Source organism: Stegodyphus dumicola, chromosome X2 (genome assembly GCF_044657685.1).
Source record: "Stegodyphus dumicola isolate Sdum_Otavi_A_Nest chromosome X2, ASM4465768v1".
Taxonomy (NCBI): Eukaryota; Metazoa; Arthropoda; class Arachnida; order Araneae; family Eresidae; genus Stegodyphus; species Stegodyphus dumicola.
The window spans coordinates 8158467-8179181 of record NC_140781.1 but is presented as its reverse complement, the minus strand read 5'-3'; the positions used below and the strand labels follow the sequence as shown (position 1 = coordinate 8179181).

The 20715-nt window shown below is 33.0% G+C and overlaps 1 protein-coding gene across 2 annotated transcripts in view; it reads left to right on the top strand.

The window, feature by feature from the left end:
• The window catches only part of LOC118187592 (dermonecrotic toxin StSicTox-betaIB1i-like), a 139431-nt gene extending 125453 nt beyond the window's left edge, over window positions 1-13978 (top strand). For both annotated transcript variants that reach the window (XM_085809862.1, XM_035357842.2), the window contains 2 exons: window positions 2928-3156; window positions 13716-13978. In XM_085809862.1, the coding sequence (XP_085665988.1) occupies window positions 2928-3156; window positions 13716-13947 (461 nt within the window). In that variant the 3' untranslated portion in view covers window positions 13948-13978. The remainder of the gene's footprint in view (window positions 1-2927; window positions 3157-13715) is intronic.
• Window positions 13979-20715: the final 6737 nt, after the last annotated feature.

Below are 20715 nucleotides of genomic sequence, written 5' to 3'. Positions count from 1 at the left end.
GCCTACTAAAAAGAAAAAAATACCTTGTGGTATAGATAATATTATCACAATTCGCATTTCAGTTATTCTTTAAAATAGAAGTTATAATGAAAATTTCAATGCACATAAATTTTTCAGCAAATTTTTTTCAAAACCGTGCTTGCTGACTTAATGACAAATTTAATTTAACGTGAACAACATTTGAATTTAATATGTGTTTCCATCTAAGTCAAACAAAACTATATGTACAGACCAATTGAGCTGTGCCGTTGCGTGTTCCTTAATTTATATCACCACATTTCTTCTACTGCACATTTATTTACATTTTATATACAAGCCCTCTGCCACCTGACAAATGCATATTACAGCTTACTGGTTTTCTGCTACCTGACAGGTAGAATGAATTACATCTTTAGCGGTAAAACGCCCGAGATCTTGGCATGTAGGTTCTCTTGGTGTTCTATAACGAAACTAAACCTTTCCGCGGTGTACCCCCTCTAGTAAAAATCGCCGCAATCGGAGGAGTGTTTCCACTTCAGTCAAACAAAACTGTGACTACAAAACTATAGTTTCTGTTTCTGCACAATTAACAAAGTATTGTATAAACGAATAATACATTTCATTGTATAAAATGTAATTGTGAATATGTATGCATAGCAGTTACACTCAATGCAAAAGTTTATTGTTTTTATATCATGTTTTTACACGTATTTCTTGAATTCTGAAGATCTTTATATTAATACTCTGCAGTCATTAGGATTTATCGATGCAGGAGACTGGGAAAAATTGCAATGACCTCACTGAGATTTAAATACCGAACTCCCAACTGCTAGCCGGACGTGTTATCCACTTATATCACTAAGGAAAGCAGATAGAAGAATAAAAATACCTTATATACTCCCCCTTTTAAAGGGCGACTGAGGATGAAAAGACCCAATCATCAAATCCTGGTGGTGACGAATTATCATCCACTACCTTTTTAGTTCGAGAGCTGCTTGTAGAGTCTTTTATACAAAATTTTTCTATGTCAGAAAACTGAAGAAATCTACAATACCTTCGCCGGATTCGAACGTCGAACGTTCCGATTGCCAGCCGAACATGCTATCCATTTGCATCGCGAAGACATGCGGCAAGAAGGGAGAAAATACCTTACGATATGATTAATAAGTTCTTTTGCTATTCCATTCAAAGCTAACCCAAGATGCTTCTAGTAGTATCTGAAGATTTTCCTTGTGATCATTTTAGCAAGTAAATGGCAAGGGATCTGTAGCTTTCCCGCAGATCCTGTACCTTATCACTATAATCTATTCTCCGTAAAAAGGCTATTGCTCCTTCATATCTTTTTTGCATCCTTTACTTTACCAAAACATCCTGCGTCCTATAAACATCACCAAAATAAAAGTGCTTGTTTACTACAACAGTAAACGTTTTCCTGCAATCCAACAAGACTGTAGATATTTTTCGCTTTAAATTGTCTTTAAAACTTTTGTCAGAATTAATTTCAATCTCACTTGCAATATTTTCATACATAAGGTATACTGCGTAAAAAATGCATATCATCATCAATTCACTCCCATTTTATCTCATAATAAGACACAATAAAAGTGCTTCCAAACTTGCCTTGAATTTCTCTTCATTGCGTGGATAATTTCAAATGTCATTATCTTTTCATTAGCGCATTATTGTGTCTAATGGTCTAAAATAAATGGTAACTGCAAATGAATCTTAGACGTTTTGCCTTCCTGTTATCAAACATCACGTCAAAATGATCGCATTTTTGCAACATTTCTTTGCGAAAATTTATTTCGAGTCATATAAACGATAAAAATAACTTAACTTTTGATCTCATTCTCTCCTTCGCCATGAAGTTTTAATTTTCTGTTGAATTAATTTATTTTTTGTATATTGCTTAAAATTTAATATACCTTAAATTTGATTTTTATCAACATTCGTGAAATTCGCTCAACTACAAAAATTTCAGTAAAACTACAAATTTACCTGAAGGAAGAGAAAAGGACTCATTAAAATACCAAAATAATTGTTGCTATTTTATTACATGAATCTTTAAAGAATTAAAATAGGTGTGTGTTTAAAGCCAGATCCTTTAAACTGATGATAATTTACGTTCAATTGTGGAATTAGTTAGATTTTACGATTTAATTTAGAATAATATTTATGTAAGTTTCATATTTCAAAAATAGTTGCAAGTATTATAGATTTAAATATCTTTTAACACAGCAGTGAAAACAGATAATTTTTAATAATATAAGCTATAAAACGCATTTAAACATCTTGTTACAAATAATCAAGAGCTTCGGTAATATATGCATTTATTATAAGATTTATTGAGTCTCGAAACAAGTTGTTCCATCAAAAGCAATATTAACAGAATTACATCGATTGTTAAGTTTATCAGCTTCGTTTGGAAGTAGGGAAAAGAACTGCAACTAATAGTTATATTTAATAAGGCCTTTTCTCCCTCCTTTCCGCGTGCTTTTGTGGTGTAACTGGATCCATACTCGACGCGTATTCGAGAGGTCCAGGGTTCAAGTCCTGACGAGAGCAACTGCTGATTTCTTCAGTTTCCTGACATCAAAAATTTCTAATTGACTGTACAAGTGACATCCGAACTGAAAGGTGGTGGACGATAATTCGTCACCAACAGGATTTGTCGATTAGCTCTCCTAATCCACAGTCGACCTTTAAAAAAGGTAGTATACAAGGTATTTTCTCTTTCCTTTTTGCATGCGTTCGTAGTGTAATTGGACTCGACGCGTATTCGACAGGTTCAGAGTTTGAGTCCCGGCAAGGGCACTGCACAGTTTTCACCACTCCTGCTTCAAAAAAGAAAACCTAATGACTCTACAATTTAAATAAATTATTTAATATTTTCACCTAATTACGTGTTGTATTATTTTATGTAAATATGTATTATTATTAATATGCAGGATATGATTTTTCTGGAAACGAAGATTTGGATGACATTCGCAATGCTCTGAAAGCTATAAAACTTACCGACCACATATGGCAAGGAGATGGTATCACCAATTGTCTTCCACGTGGTACAACAAGGCTTAGAGAAGCACTGCGCAGAAGAGATCAACCTGGTCTTACTTACGTCGACAAAGTATACTGGTGGACTGTCGATAAAATGTCCACAATGAGAACAACTTTAAGGTACGTTAGCACACAATGTTTCGAACTCACCTGATCAAAATTTAATCCTTAAGTTATTGTACTCATAAACACATTAATTGGATTGATTTCTAAAAGAAAAGAAGTTCTTTTTAAGCGTTATAAACTTACACTGTTAATGAATTAACCCCATACTGGCAGAATTTATAAACTCCTGCTTTAGGACTTTTCTTCCGGTATCTATGTTTCTAAAAGAAAACTTATTTAGCAAGTTTCAAAGATGTGAGGTTATGATAAACAATTAGGTAAAGAAGTTTCTTTTTAGAAATATTTATACCATCAACCTATTTTACTACATATTATATGTAGACAAAAGCTGAGGAAATTTACTACACGCAATATGCTGGTTTTGGTGCGTGAGATGACCATTTTATGATCAAGATGGTATCATGAGATCAGGTATGAAAGTGAAAACAATACTTGGGCTTCAGTTCCTGCATCATCTATAAAACATCTTTAAAACATTTTGTTCAAATCCGTTTTATGCATGTTCAGGACAACTCCAGTTTCCTAGAATTCCTTCTTAATGATGTTTTTCATTAACTCGTTAATTGCTTTCTTTATTGCGAACCGAACACAGTCCGCTGGTATGAAAAGGGTTCATTAGAGGGCTCGTTTCCTAAAAAACTTTGCATTGGTTTCCGAATCAATGATCTGTCACTTAAATTAGTCGCAGATAATCGAATAAAAGTAGAGGAATTATATTTTCAGATTGGAATGTCAAAATGAAGGACCTGAGATTCTGAAAATGTAGCCGTTATTCTTTCTTCAGTTTGACCATGAGGAATCTCCTAAGGCTCAGATACAACTGCAAGCCTGCTAAAACAGCAACTAAAATAAATATTGAAGTACGAGCAAAAACGTTACTTATCCAAAAAAAAAAAAACATCTGACACTTTGTTTTCGTCCGTCCTGACTATGTAAGCCGCGGCAGAGTAAATATTCCTTGATACTATGAAAGGTAAAGTTTTAACTGTATAGCATCTGAATACTATCGGCAACCTGCAGTTATGAATAAACTTCTCTACAACGAAAGCGTGATGTTATTTTTACCAAGCTATTCTGAAACGGCACATAAGTCGCTATTCGATGGTACGCTTAACATCACTGTACACCCTTCCGAACCGTAGCTATGTTACTCCCAAATTGGGAGTTCTTTCTGCAGCACCCTCTGTAATTGTGGAGAAAGGCATAGATCTCTTTCCTCTTGTAAATATAACACGAATTGTAGAGGGGAAATTTTTATTAAGAGCGCAGGTGAATGTGGAGACAGCAGATGAAATACTAGTAGCAAAAATGTTAAAATAGAAGAAATTCAAATTAAGGCCATTTATTCAGTATCTAATTCCCTGTCCGATATTTAAAGCATTACCAACTTGTTCCTAATGTTTAGAGGCTAATTTTTTAAATTTATGTATGTTCTCAGACCCTTATTTTGGTCCGATCGCTTCTGCAACTTTGTTCAGAAGCTGTGTTTTATGTTTTAAAGAATTATACATCTAAGCGAAAGTTTTAAATATAAAATGCTTACCTGTAATCCTGGCTGAATATTGTTAATCCAGATACAATTACAGTAAGAATCCGATCCAGATAAGTTAAATTATTTTACGTTAGCAAACAGTAATGTACAATAACTTAATAAGTACAGTAACTAGAACAATAACTTAAACAGTACAATAACTTGAACAGTTCTGTATTTTGAAAAGTAGTTAAAATATTCAAATAAAGTTTCCCTAAATTTAAATGTAGCAGATGTCTGTTTATGATATGTGGTAATTCAAATATCTTTCTGAGAAGAAATATAAATTCATTCACCGAAAATACGAATGTAATTTGACTTTTTATGACATATTCTTTTTCATGACTTTTCACTTTCACTTACTATGTCGCTTCACCGTTCCCATTTAAATACGCATAATAGAATGCATAGAAGTTTTTACATATATTAACGAATCAATTAATTTAAGTAATATGAAAATTCAGAATAACTTGTACCACTGCTATTTAAACATTAAATCACTTAATTAAATATTAATTTAACATAATTATCTTAATTTAACATATCACCTTGTAGGGTTTATATTTATTTTAACTAACATTTATTTTAAGTTTAAACTATCTTTCCTGTCAAGCCTTATAGCCCACCAGCGGCCGAGCGGTAAAGTCACTGAACACTGGTAGTTCGGTCCGAGGTTCGAATCCCGCGAACGGGCTGGCTGCATGGGTGTTTTCGTGGTTTTCCCCATGTGTAACGTGTATACGAGCCAGTTTCCCTTAGAAAGTCTTCCACGAAAGGCATCCCTCCTCTTAGGCAGATAGCCCTAGTGTGCTTTGCCATAATTAAATACACCTGTCAAGCCTTACTTTCCCCTGGAACTGCCAATGCCAGAGTATGTAAATTTTAGTAGAACGCGCAAGGATTCAAATTATCAGCGGAAGTATTCTGAGTTAAATAGAAAGGAAACGAGTTCGAGGTGTGCTGTTCTTACTTCACGAGCGCGGAGGTAGTTAGCCAGAAATTGAAGAACCCCGCGTTTCGGCCTGTGTGCTTGCTTGGAAGTATTGTTAATCGTTCAACGTGATCTTCAAGTTTGCTGAATTAGCAGCGGTATTGTAAAACGCGGTGAGGTTAGTTACTTTTAGAGAGAATATCTAAGGAGAAGAAGTAAAGGTTCTCCGGGGCAAATGTGGCTCCGTCAGACCGAAGAGACACATTATGTATATCCCTGAAGCTTATTTTAAAGGGGCAATTCATCCACCCTCCGTACCTCACTGCGCATGTGCGAAATAACATCCAGCATGCCGTCGGCCATATTAGCAATCTTTTACCGAGTTGTTTGAAAAGGTTCTTTGTTGTAGTCAGAGGTACTTGGTTCTAGTTATGTAAAATTCTTTAGAAGACTTTAAATGTAATGTTGTAAGTGAAATCGTTTTGGCTATTGGGTGCAAACTTTGCTCTTGGTTTTCATAATGGTCATTCCAAATAATTGTCTAAACGTTTTCATGGTAATTTTTTTTAAGTTATTGTCGGATAATTATAATGTATTTCAGTGTTTTCAATTTATTTTGGGGTGCTCTGGATTGTCTTTAATTATTTTTTCTGTTTAAGTTAGTTATAAGCAAATTTTGCTTTTAAAATTTCACTGTAAAATTTTAACTATGGATTCATAAAAATTTATTACGTATTGTATGGCATTGTTTCCCCCCTTTTTAAGTTTACAGAATTAAATGTACTCATTTGTTGAATAACTTTGGATTAAATAACTCTTTTGCAAAATTAAAATGAAAAATCCAAGCATACAGCAATTTTACAATTATTAGTTTTATAGCGAAAATAGAAAATTGTGTCATCAAAGAAAATCATTTTTGTAATTTTTATTTAAAAAAAATTTATTCCTAATTTTATAATTTGAAATAATTTTTGTCCCAATGGCTACAATATTTGTTTGATATAATATTTATTTGATTCAGTAAATTATTTACAAAATTTCTTCCCAGGTTTTAATAATACCTATAGGTTTGATTTTCAAATTAAGTATTTAATCTTATATGAATAAATATAAGAAGTATTGAGTATTTTGCGAAAAAATAATGAAATCAGCTATTTTAATAATTTATGTGAAATTCTTTAAAAGACCTTTTAAGTGTAATTTTGTATTTGTTAATTTAAGTGATATGATTTTGGCTCTTGGTTGCAAACATTGCTCATGGTTTTCATAATGGTCATTCCAAATAATTGTCTAAAAAGTTCCTTGGTATTTGTGAAGATGCTTAAAATTATTTTGCATACCTATATTCTGAAACTTGAGAAGTGTCAATAAATATTGTTTTACTTAAAATATGTTATTCTTTATTTTAATATTTAATAATATGCTTGATATGAAAACAATTACAAAATAGCGTTATTTATGTAATTAATTGCAGTAGTTATAAATTAATGCTGGATATTATATCAAATGAAAAAAATATAAAATTTATTCATTTTTTTTTTAAATTCATTTTGCAGTTGAACTTAGGATGTTCCATGCAAAACAATTAAAGATAAGAACATAAAAGATCAACTTCACAATTTATCTAAAACAAAAGTCTCTGAATCCTGTTAAGTACTAAGAAATTTATTTCATTTAAATTTTGTCTTCGTATGGCTCGTGTTTAAATTGAAAGTAACAATTGGATAGGATTCCTATAACTCGCCCAAAATTCCAACTAACAGCATTTTGCTCATAAAACTCAGATATGTATGAAAAAAAACATTTTGAGTTATTTCGAAGTAAAAAATTTACTATCTCCTCGGACGACGTTATCTAAATTTCACCCTGCGCTGGTGTTTCACTGCATAGCCGTGGCTCTTCGGTATAGCGGCGCAGAGGCGAAACAGGTTTACATTGCGTCTATGGAAGCTTTCATTCTTTTCCTTAGAGATTCTTTGGTTAGAGTCTTGTTATTAGTTTCTTTTCAGGTTCTTATTTTTATTTTTCCGCCGAGTTGGCGTAGTTTGTGAGCGTCAAGAGCACGCACTTGTAATTTATTACGTTGAATAAAAAGGGACTTAAACCCTTAGCAAGACTCTGTCATTTATCCAGTTTCAACAGTCACCTCTTGGTTGCGTGCAAGTTGGAGGCGCGCAACGATACAACCTTATTAATTTAAACATTAAATCAATACACAATAAGAATTTCTATACCTATGAAATGATACGCTTTTCTCATTATTTATTGCGAATATTTTGCTTACCTTATTGGTGCATAATGCAATCGAGCACTGCGTACCAGCGATAATGCTATATAAATTTAATAGTATTTGTCATAAAAAAAAAATAAAATTTCGCGATCGCCTACAAATGTACACTCCACTCTCATTAAACGACGAAGTCGCAATTTCAGGTTCCTAGGCATCGCCCCACCCTCTGTGTACCTAAGTGAAAATAATTTGGAGCATATCTTTTTCTTTGTTAGCATAGTCCATGAAAAATTTGAATGCGAAGCATTCGAAAGCATCAGAGGTAATAAAACTCGTAAAAATAAATAGCAATTAGAGTAGGTTGGCATATCGTAATTGGAGGAATATCTTGCGTAAATAGCAGTGAAATTATAACATTCAATTCGACTAACTGAAAGCAGTTACTCGCGTGTAGACGTCGGCAGCTGAACTACTGCAGCAGGTATCATCTTTAAAAAAGGGCCGTTCCTACTGGGGTTTATCTGAGCTAACGAACACAACTAACGTAGTCGACCCATCTCCAAAACCAGTTTTTCCCCATAGGGCAGCAAGTTGAAAAATCTTAACTGCAGGCACAGCGGAGCTATTCGACACATGGAACTGACTCCAATAGCTCAGATAAACCCCAGTGGGGACGGCGCTTTTAATGGTCCTCTGAATTTGGCCATCTAACAACGGTCGTCCGATACGAATTCGAATTGCAGATAAGTGGAGCTGGGTGCATGAGGTTTTCATGTTTTCCCGTTTGTTATGTAAATAAGCTTGTTCCATAAACAGTCCTCTACGAAGATACGAAGATACCTTGTAACAAATAGCCTGCTCATGCTTTGCTTTAATTAACTAAATAATGATAATAACTGAAATGCAGGTGTATGAAACTTACTGAACCCTTAGAGACTTAAAAGAAAACTTAGGAGATGTAAATATGGAAAAATTAGAAACACCTGTGCGAAATCCCATGTTGTTTAACAGTGGTATAATTCAGCTACGAAAAGAATTTGAAAGACATCTATCCTAATATGTTAACTGCACAGTAAACCTTTTTGTACATGATTATTATCTATAGCTTTAGAAGGAAAGAGCTTTCTGAAACTCAAAATAATAAGAAGTTAAGAGCGATCTTTAATGAGCGAAAGAGGATGATTAAGACATGTTTCTATAAAAGCCTCTAATAACCGCTAAAGGACAGACTGGCTTCTGAGAAATTAATGCAGGCCTTTGCTGATCAAAAAGCAAGAAATAATATTTAACAGGATAATTTAGAAAAGTATTATTCAGAAATGTTCTCAAGCATGAAAAGCAAATATTGCAAGATTTTGGAAGAATTAGAGTAATTTTGAAGGCACAAGATTAATACTGTATAAACTGATCAAAGAAATTCAAAAAGAAACCAGTTAAATATTTTTAAGTAAAGACTTACTGCATAATATATTAAAATCGAGAAATGAGTGTAGAAGTAATATTGCAATCCCAAAAATACTAAACTCGGGTTAATTTTTTTTTTTTCGTGTGTTTCAGATGTGTGTAATCTGAAGTTAGTAAATGCCTGTAATTTTGAATTACCGTATATCTTCGATTGCAAGATGTCATCGGTTATAAAGCTTTACCTCATAATTTCAGCATCACGAACAAAATAAAGATTTTATTTCTAAGCAGATAAAATAAATGAATAAATGAACCCCTCATGTGCATTTAGTATATATATATATATATATATATATTTTGTTGTTGTTGTTGTTGTAAATTACTTCAATTTGTTAACAATAGCACTATAACTACTTAGAAATTTGGGAAAATTAGAAAATTATTTACTTCGGAACAGTTAGTAATTAGAGAAATCTGAAATCTAAGATGCAATCGATTCTAAGATGAACTAATTTTCAGCGAAGTTTTAAGACGGGGAGGGGGAAATTGCTGAAAATGTGTTAAGCATTTTAGATTTGTTTAAGTTTATTATGCAATATAGTTAATACTGCATAAATGTTGCACTACAGTTTTGTAATACTTTTGTGATTTATTTGGTTCGGAAAAAATGAGTAATTTTGAAAATTAGTAATACATAAAAAATAATATCTTGTAGCAGGCTAAAATTTCTAGCGAAGAGCTTCAAATGCCTTACACTGGCCTCTTGTATTATCAAAAAGTACCTTATGGTACTCAAATGTGTTATTTTTTAATCACAATTAGCCCCCACCAAATCGCATTTTCGCTTGTCTTCTATATGCGTAATTTAAAAATCATTTTTCCGTTACATATTTTATGCAGTACATTACGCTAATTTGCAAGAAATTGCGTACGAAATTGTCCTAAAGAAGAGAACAGTGCAAGAATTTCTATCCATCTCAAGGTGTCTTTAGATAATCCAGGGTTAAATAACTCTAGTAACTAATCACGCGCAATTAAGCTCTAGAGATCGAATGCTGGCAGTTACGATAGCAACAAAAAACAATATTTTATGTTATGTAACAAAAAAACAATATTTTATTATATCATTTATTTCATCAGGAATGACACAGTATGACGCAGAAATATTAATGACATGTAATGCAGTTTGACAAGTTAATTCCTTGAAGAACTCATTCAGAAATGACTCTATAAATTAGGAAAAGCGACAACTGATTGTCATTTGTAACTACTGATTGCTATGTATTTAATTCGCAAAGTTAATTTAACGATGTCTATCAATTTAAAATTTTTCGAATAATTTATCTTTCCGTAAAAGCGACAGCATAGTGAAGGAGCATTGCAAAACTATTAAGAAAATATAAGCATTTGAATTCCTTTTATCACTGGTCACAAATGTATTAATTTTTGACAAGGAGATAACAAAAAGAAATCGTTTCGGTACAAAAGTAGTACCAAGGCCCGTGTAAATAAACATGCACATGCATTCGAATATCCTTTAATTACAACAAAATGCTGCGTATTTAATTCACGGTTTAACTATATTAAGTAATTATATATTGATTTCGTTAACAAGTACAAAAACATACAACACTTTACGGTCACAATCATTTTTATATTGTGGTATGCAGAAGAATATGTCCTATAATGTTTGGAATTTTTGAGATTACAGAAATTTTCAGAGTGTTTTTTCTGATTTTTTTTTTTTTGGCATATGCTCCAAGAAATATCCATATATTAATATTAGCGTGTTTCTAGTCCATGCGGCATAATATTTTTATCTTTCATATTAAAGCAAGGAGCAAGGAGTTTATTATTGGAATATTTGCTCTCTGTGTCTTCATTAATTGGTATAATAAATACATGTCGCGCAACATATTTTTGAAAATTATCATAATTTCTTTACAGCAAAGCACGTTACCCTCAGTTTGAAATCAAAAGAAATCAAACAATTCTTAGACAAAAGTTAAATGCCAATTCGATTGAAAGTGTAAAATATTTAGACGAACATATCAGGTATCATACAAAATGTACCCTTGCTATAGAATGTCCTTCATTTTACTCGCAATGACAATACTGTAATTCTGATTTATCTTAATTTACATTTCGTAATTATTATGCAGAAATAAAAACTTTTTAAATCTTAATTACGTCCTTATATAAAAGTCAAACAAATTGTATCCATTTTTCAATGTTTTAAAATAAAAATCGTGCTAACCGGTTTCATATAGTATTTTTCTCAAATTGTTGAAAGAATATTTCAGTTTCTAACGCGTGTTTTAGTTCTGTGTTAACTTTTAGCATCTGCGCGCCAAAGTCTTTTTTTCCTACTTTAAGAAGCCTTTATAAGCCTTCAAATCATCGCCATATCTGAGGCAATACGTTTGAAAAGAAAACTGCTACTTTTCAAAGCTATTTCTAGGAACACCTGTAGAAAAGAAATCTCAATCGATATTTATTCTTTGAAAGACTGAATTTCTTATCCCGTAAGGCCATCTGGTGGCAAATGTAAAAACTACCAGGCTACTCGGCTAATTTTATGTTTCGAATGTAGTATACTCTCAAAAGGTAATAAAGATGAAAACTAACCAACACTTTTTTAAACCTATTTAAATTACGGGAAGCGTAATTAAGGTAATTTAAATTTTCTACCATAATAATTAATTTAATTTTTGAGTAAATAATAAAAAGCAACACTAAAATTATAAGAAAACATTAGGAACATTATTGTTTGGAAGGCGAGGAAAACAATGGCACTGTCTTTTTCGAAATTATTTACACGCTTATGCCGAATTTTCCATAACATGAGAAATATAGACTCAATGAGAAAGCATTGTAGCCATAAGGAATAATCAAATGCGTTTTGATGACTTTAAATTAACATAAAAAATGACGCTTATTATTATAGTCAAGCTAATGAGCATAATTTCGAATTACAAAACGTGCAAATCTGAAAAGCCTTTCTAAACAACAAATAGCCTTCTGATTAAATCATTTCAGTATCTGTATGTAATAATTAACACGCTCTATCAGTCATACATTACGATTTCACTTCAAAAATTGTTGATTAACCTCTTTAAATTTTGCATCACATATCGAGATAGTCCCCCCCCCAAATCTTTGAGAAGCTGTTACCCGTTTCTTATCTCCAAAAGAAAAAAGTTTTCACAAGTTTGATTGCTTACTTTTGGCTTTAATTTCAAAGCGAAAGTAGTTCTAGTCTTTCTGTGTGTGTGTGTGTGTTATTATGGCAAAGCCTCGAGGGCTATCTGCCTAAAGGGAGGGATGCCTTTCGTGGAGGACTTTCTAAGGGAAACTGGCTCGTATACACGTTACACATGGGGAAAACCACTAGTCTTTCTGAATAAGTAGCATTCAGAAGATGAAACGTTTAATGAGAAAATTATACTAAGCGTAAAAATTATGTCATTCTCTTTTATTCTCAAGATTAATTGCGCATTTAGCGTAGGTTATTTTGAAATGAGTTTATATATGTTAATTTTTAATTTATCTATGTAAGCTAGGTTACAAGCATTAATGAAACAAAATTTAATATACTTAAATTAATCATTCCTGCTAAACTCTCTGAATGAATGTAAAATGCATTTCCGAATGCATAAATGCATTTGGAAAAATCTCGTTTACAAACAATTAAAAACTACGCTAGATGAGTAATACAAGCAAAATTTGAAACATACTCTACATTCTTTGATTATTTATACGATATCCCATGTTGACACAGTGTGAAGTTTTACATTTAGGTTGTTACAGAAAACATCACACTTTTAAAAGAAAAATATCACACGGAGAGATCTGTATAGTCAGTTCAATGTTTTAGTGTAAATGTAATAAAATAACTCAAATGTTTCTCCTCCATTTCTTTTTTTTTTTTTTTTTTTTCTTTCTATAAATAAATTTAACCAACGTACAGCATTAATGTTTTAGAATAAAATGGTGGCATTTGTATTTGAATATTAAAATCTTATGGTATTTTTGTTACTAGAAATCTTAAGTGATAGCTTCTTTAAATTTAATAACGTTTATCTAATGAATATATAAGTTAAATTATATATACATATGCTCCCTTAATAAACTAGTTTTGTAAAAGTTATCTCTCTCTTGCTTTTAATGTAAAGTTAATTTTTCGATGCATTAATATAAAATAGAAGCTTTTGACTGCTCGTTGTTACCGTCCCCCAGGTCTCTTTGATTTAAACAGAATTAGTATGATTGTAACTGTCAAATATTTCGCGTTTTTCTGCTTTTTATTATTTTGAATGCTGAGATATGAGTTTTGATTTAGCTGCGATTTAAGTTTTATAGTTTTGCTTAGAAATTCTGAAATTTTTTCCCAGTGCATAAATTTAAGTTAAGTTTGTTATTTATCAGTAACCAATTTGACGAATTTCATCTTACAGAATGGGAGTGGATGCCATGATTACAAACTATCCTGATCGTTTAGTAAGTGTTCTTGCGGAAGAAGAATTTTCTGGGAAACTGAAATTAGCCACTTTCGAAGACAGTCCATGGCAAAAGCTTCCTAGAAGAACTGAAAACTTTATTAGTCAGGTACCTCAAGCCCGTGGTGGAAGTATTTCCAGAGAAGACTATATAAATGATGAGGAAGACGAAATCTTGTACAATTGCTAAATATATGAGAAATAAATTTTTGTTCATAGTGTATGAGTTTTAGAAAGCGTATAAAAGGTTCATTCTAATCTACCTTGAACTGTAAACCAATGCCTTACTTTTTGAGAGTCACAAAAAAGGACACTTAATGAACTTCCCCCCCCCCATCAAATTCTGCATCACTGATTTAAAAAAATAATTTTGGCAAGGTCTTGATTGGAAAGGATACAGCAAAGAAATATCAAATGGATTCTTTTTTACAATAAGATTTTAATTGAAAAGACTATAAATAGAATTTAAAATTACACTATCTTTTAGGACATCCCTATATAAATTTTGTTTAATTTTAATTGTATAATAATTATTTTAATGTGCAACTTTTGTAATATGTCCATAGAAACATAATTTTCAATGATATAGTGATCTTTTCTTTATACATCCTACTGAATTATGCTAATCTTAGGTGACTTATACCAGAAGCCAAACCAAAAATATACCATTTATTACTTCTTTCATTTTTATTTTCAAAGAGTATCAGCATCTGCTTTTCTTCAAAAAATTTCTCAATATCTACTTCATTAACATAAAAGAAATGTAACTCATAGCGAATGCTACTTAAAATGTATTTCGCACCATTCGCTATGAGGCCATGGCCTCATAGCGAGTTCATTTCTTAAGCTCGCCACGCTCGAACAATACATAACAGCAATATTTAAAAAAAACGCGAATTACACAGTGTTTGGAAGAATAGATACCAAACGACAAGTAATAAAAATGCAATTTGCAATCAATAAAAAAATATTTAGTCCTTTTTAAATATTACACAATTAAGTATGGCATAATTATAGATTACAATATTTCATAGTAATGCTAATATTTCCTTAACACTATTTTTTCAATCATATGCGCAAAGTCTGAGCACCAACCTGTATCCATGAACACAATAATCGATTAATATGAATGATATACGCTATAGCACTTAGTACGTTATAACCGAATCCGTGTATCCAAATATAACGATAATAAGTGTATCCAAATATTGCACCTGTGGAGCTACTGAAAATTGGAAAACAACAGTATAATTTTAATCAAGGGAAAGTAATAAAAAACCAAAACAGAACACTATTTAACTCAGCGTCGGATTTAGCATTTTTCCTAGGCGGGGCAAAAACTTAAAACTGCCGCCCTCACCCATCTTCCTTAAAGTTTCTCTAACAAATTTTAATTCTTTGAATAAACATAGAAATATGTAGGGTTTGAGATAAAATATAAAATTCATTTTATAATAAGAAATTCTTTATGTGCCATTTTTGTTATAAAAGAAATATACATAACAAATGGTTTAGTTTCTTTACTTATGACAAAACACCTGCCTAAGAGAAGAAATCGCTGAGGACTTTCTAAGAGTAATTGGCTCATATTCAAGTTATGTATGAGCGAAACGACGGAAACACCCATACAGCCAGCTAATTCGCTTGATTCTAACCCCCGACCGAACTGCTAGTGTTCAGACTTTACCATTCAGCCGCTGGTGACCCGACATACATACCAAAATTTACATAATTAAAAACCCGTGCGAACCCTCCTAATGCAGTTTCTTCTCCGGTGCATTGAAATAATCAAATTTACATTTCCCCTGAAATAGGGATTTTTATCAATATTTGCAACAATACCTACTCATACTAATAAATGATACTAATAGAAAACAACTCAGTATTAAATACTAAAATAGTTCAGCACAGTACGAAAAGAGGAATCACACACTAATAAGTAATAAAAAAATATTATTTAAGCAAATATAAACAAATTACAAATAACTAATGCAATGGATTGAATAATTTTATACCAATTTCTCGATACTAACAATAACTTTAACCCAGCACGTTAAAAATTCATTTCACAATAACGCCTTCATGTAGCCTACTCAAGAACTCTACTATCGTCCTCATAAAGCCCGATAACATAATAAATATTTACATAGTCAGACAAAAAACTATTTTTGTACTGTAATAATCAAATTTACATTTTCTCTGAAATACGCAATTTTTCAATATTTGCAACAATGGCTAGACCAATGGAAAATGATTCAGTACTAAATACTAAAGCAGTTCAGCATAGTACAAAAAATAGAACTGACACATTACTAATTAATATCTTAAAAATATATATATAAGTTACAAATCACGAATGAAATAGATTCAATAATGAACACACCAAATTCTCTAAAATAACAACTTTAACCTGGCAGTTTAAAATTCCGTTTCCCTGTAACGCCTTTATGTAGGCTACTCTTGAGTAGCCTACATAAAGGCGATACATAATAAACACACAGCCCGATAACATAATAAATATTTACATATTCATACAAAAGACTATTTTTGCACTGTAATAATCAAATTTACGTTTCCTTTGAAATATGTAGTTTTGCAATGTTTGCAACAATAACTAGCGATAGTAATGAAAAGTAATTCAGTAATAAATACTAAAGCAGTTCAGCATAATACGAAAAATGGAAATGTCACATTACCAATAATAAAACCTTAAACGAATATATACAATTCACAAATCACTAATGCAATGAATAATCAAATTCCTTTTTTTTTTCAATAACATATCAGGGTCAATGTTCCTTCTTACCTTCTTCGGGAACATACAAGGACCTGACTCGGAACAGAGAGCTTACTAAAGCTATGTTCACTAATTGTGGTAAGTAGACAGGATACAGACGAAGGGTATACAAAACCCTTTATTTTTCTCTATATACAATAACTTCCGTACTTCGGAATACACCGACCCGCTACTCGGGGTCTAACGTAAAAGTATAAAAATAAAACTAAACTCTAATTTAACTTTAGAATAATAAACGTGGAAGATTGGCCTTATATTAACAGAAAGCGTATGTAGTACAGAGACTGTGAACACTACAATACGTTTAAACTTATCAAGAGGATTAAAACCTCTGGCCTGGAAGGCAACAAGCAACTGCGTAACTTCTAAGGTAAGCGGCCTGCTTCGAACTCACTGCTTCCTCCCTCTCGCTTGGCAAAAGGCCACAACTTAAATACTTGGCGTTAGCCAGACAAACTTTGCATAAAAACCTTAACACTTATAATTCTGGCCGGAAGTAGAAAATAAGAAGTGATAGTAAAGATTTAAAATAAAAATAAACGTTAGTAAAACTTAAGATCCTTACATACTTCCCGCCAGAGTTAATTAGTTTGAAACTGAGGTCTAAAACGACCTTGTTGAAAACTTTTAGCTCTAGAATCTAACGCGAGGCCAATCTTTTACAAAGATACTTCGCTAGAAACTAGAAATTTAAAAGAAAGAAATTTGTTTTTTTTTTTTTTTACAATAGCAGCTCCCAGGATATACAACAATTTTTTTTCATCTGTACTGCATCTAAACAGGAGCTTTTATTCAATTCTGGTTCCTTCCAGAGATCTGAAAGGAAAACTAGTTTAATGAAATGGCAAGTAACATATACAATTATACTTCTCTTAACATTCTTATTTCATTCATGACTATTTTAATTATCTCTCCCCGTGCTCTCTGACATGTGTTGTAAAAGAACACCAAACACGAATGTGTTTCTGTCTACGTGTTCCACACTTCCTCCTACAATCAAAACACTAACGTGTTAAAATTCAACATAACAAGACCTCTTAACACACCCTAATTTCAACTCTAAACCCTGAGGTACTATTCTGAAAGTGGCTAACTCTAAAGTGTAGCGTCAGAGAGCCTAACTACATCATTCAACCTTTAACACATATTCGCCATGCTTTAGTCTTTTTACAGTCACACGAATAAAAAAAAAATTTTTAACATTCACTTTTACAATATCACGGTATTTCTTAACATTTAAAATAACAGTTCACATTATATATAAGAACATATTAACATGCCGTTAATTTTACACATTTGAAAACATACATTAGTAGTACATTGTTAACTTCTATTCTTTTCAAAGCAAGTGCCAATTCTTTCTACATTGAAATACTACATTTCAAAAAGTCTTTCAGACTAAAACTTCTCTCTTTTTCTAGAATATTTTAAATAAAATTTATACAATAACTTTTTTTTCAATATTTAAGTCTTTACACAACGCTATTATACATCAACTTTAGTTTTACGCGCGAGTAATTTAAAAACATAATACGAAAATCGGTAACAACTCATTTCTCGCCCTTTTGGCGATAAAGGTAGACCTCGCATGAGGTAAAACTTCTTGAAATCTGCCACTTGCAGTAACAATGAAAGATTAACTTAAGTTTGCAAAGTAACATAAAATTTTACTTATCTTTGTGATATTCGGACATCCTCTTCTGGGCCCAGTCTTTAAAGGTACTGCAGATAGTAGCTTGATTTATCCTCCTTCTTGTACGGGCTCGCCCTTCAGTGCTTTCCTCTGGAAGCTTCCGTTTTTCACCAGTTCGGCCACCCTTGAATACCTTCTTTTTCTCCTCTGCTTGTGGTCTTGGCCGTTTGATGGCAGCTGGTCTTGGCGGAACCGGGAAACTTCTGTCGTGTTCTTGCTTGGACCTCGTTGCTGGCCGTTCAAATTTTCCTTGTACTTTTTTCTCCGCCGCTGATGGCACTTCCGCAGTTCGCCTACATTTACTGCGGAGAGTCCTGTCGGATGAGTCGATCTTCCGTTTTAGAGCCGGGTTATAGTTGCCGTCATTTCTCCTGGTTCTCTTCACATACGTCGTCCTTCTCCCTTCTTCATTCTGGGGGTGTTCGTGAACTCTCTTTTCTGGACGGTGGAACGGCTTCTTTTTCTTGCTACCTTCAATTTTTCCGCGGGGCAATTTTCTTTTCACTTGCTCCTGCCTCTTATTGGCTTGCCCTTGTACTTGTCGTTTTTCCACCTCTGGAGCTTGTGCCTGCATTGTCTGCCGTGCCGGATCCTGCAAAAGATCTGAAAATATTTGCATTTTATTACGATCGAAGTAGGGCTTGATTTGATCAATGTTTGAGGAACAGGTTTCACCATTTCTGGCTTTTAACACTGAATGCTTAATTTTTAAAACTTCATCCCCTACTTTATAAGTTACTCCCCGTCGTTTCAAATCATAATAGAGCTTCTGTTTTCTTTGTGCCACTTCCGTATTCTTTTTTGCTTCTTTTATTAGTTTTTCTATATCACCCATTTTAAATTCTGGGGCTCTTTGTTGCACATAAAATAATTTATCTAACGGTGTTATAATCTTTCTGCCTAGAAATAACTCAGCAGGAGTTTTGCCCGTTGTATCATGTTTTGCGGTCCTAAGGGCGAAAGCAAATTCATTGACATAGTTATCCCAGCTTTTATGAAAATTTTTAACATAACTACGGATAATTTTCACTATATTTCTATTGACCCGTTCCGCTATATTTGATTGCGGCCGATACGGGACCATTTTTAAATGACGTATGCCCAGTTTTTGGCACATGTCTTCAAATATATTACTTACAAATTGAGGACCATTATCCGATATAACTTTTAGGGGCGCCCCGTATTTTAAAATATACTTATTTAAAATAGAATCAGTAACTAATTTCGCGGAGGCTCGTTTTAAGGGAACAATTTCGGTCCATTTACTAAAATGATCAACCATAACAAGGAGATAGCGACTTTTATTTAACTGACTTTTGGGAAAGGGCCCAATAAATCGATGCCAATTATTTCATTTGGAAATTCGGATTCAATACTATTTAGAAACCCGGCCGGGCGGAAATTAATATAATTAACTGCTTGACATGTTGGGCAGGACTGGACATACGCCCTTGTTAACTTTTGCAGTTCAGGAAAGTAGACTGCCTCGCGTACGCGTTGGATAGTTTTTCGAATACCAGCATGAGAAGCTAAAGGGCTGTCATGGAGCTCCTGCAGGATATTTAATCTAAGACTAGATGGGATAACAGGTCGAAATTCGTTGTTGGAATTCGTAGTTTTTGTATAGAATAATAGACCATCTATTAGTTCGTAATGGGCCGCCCTATTTCTTATCGCCACAATATCTTGGTGGCTAAAATTTTCAGGATCCTTCAAATACTCATAAATGCTTCCAAACTCAGGATCCTTACCCAGTTCAGTTATTACAGTTTCTCGGGAATTTATTGTACATGCTGTGAGCATTGCCACCTTTACGGTATTCCCTTGTTCATCTATTTTAATTCTTGATAGGGCATCTGCTACGATATTTTCCTTTCCGGGGGTATGCTTGATTACCAGATTATATTCTTGCAGCTTGAGTGCCCATCTTATTAACCTTGGGGATAAATTTTTTCCTGAGTACAATCTAGTTACCGCCGCATGATCAGAGTCTACTGTTATCGGCGCCTTTCCAAAATAGACTCGGAACTTTTGCACTGCTAACAGAACTGCAAGTGCCTCTCTCTCGGTCGCGGAATAGTTTCTTTGTGTTTGATTTAAAGTTCGGCTAAAAAATGCCACGGGCTGCTGATTTTGCGAAAGTACCGCTCCTACCGCATAATCCGAAGCATCCGCTGAAATTTCTAAATTTTCATCCTTTTCAGGAAATTTTAACACAGGGGCTTGCGTTAATGCTTGTTTTAATTTTTCGAAAGCACTATTGGCTTCGGCCGTCAACGAGAATCTTGCCTTTTTCCTTTTTAATTTTAACAATGGCTCAGCGATAGCCGCAAAATCTTTTATAAAGGACCTTTAATATGAACAAAGTCCTAGAAAAGAAGAGAGCTTCTTTGCCGTGTTTGGAGTCGGATACTTTTGTGCAGCGATTATTTTTGATTCATCTGTCTCGATCCTTTTTTGAGATATTT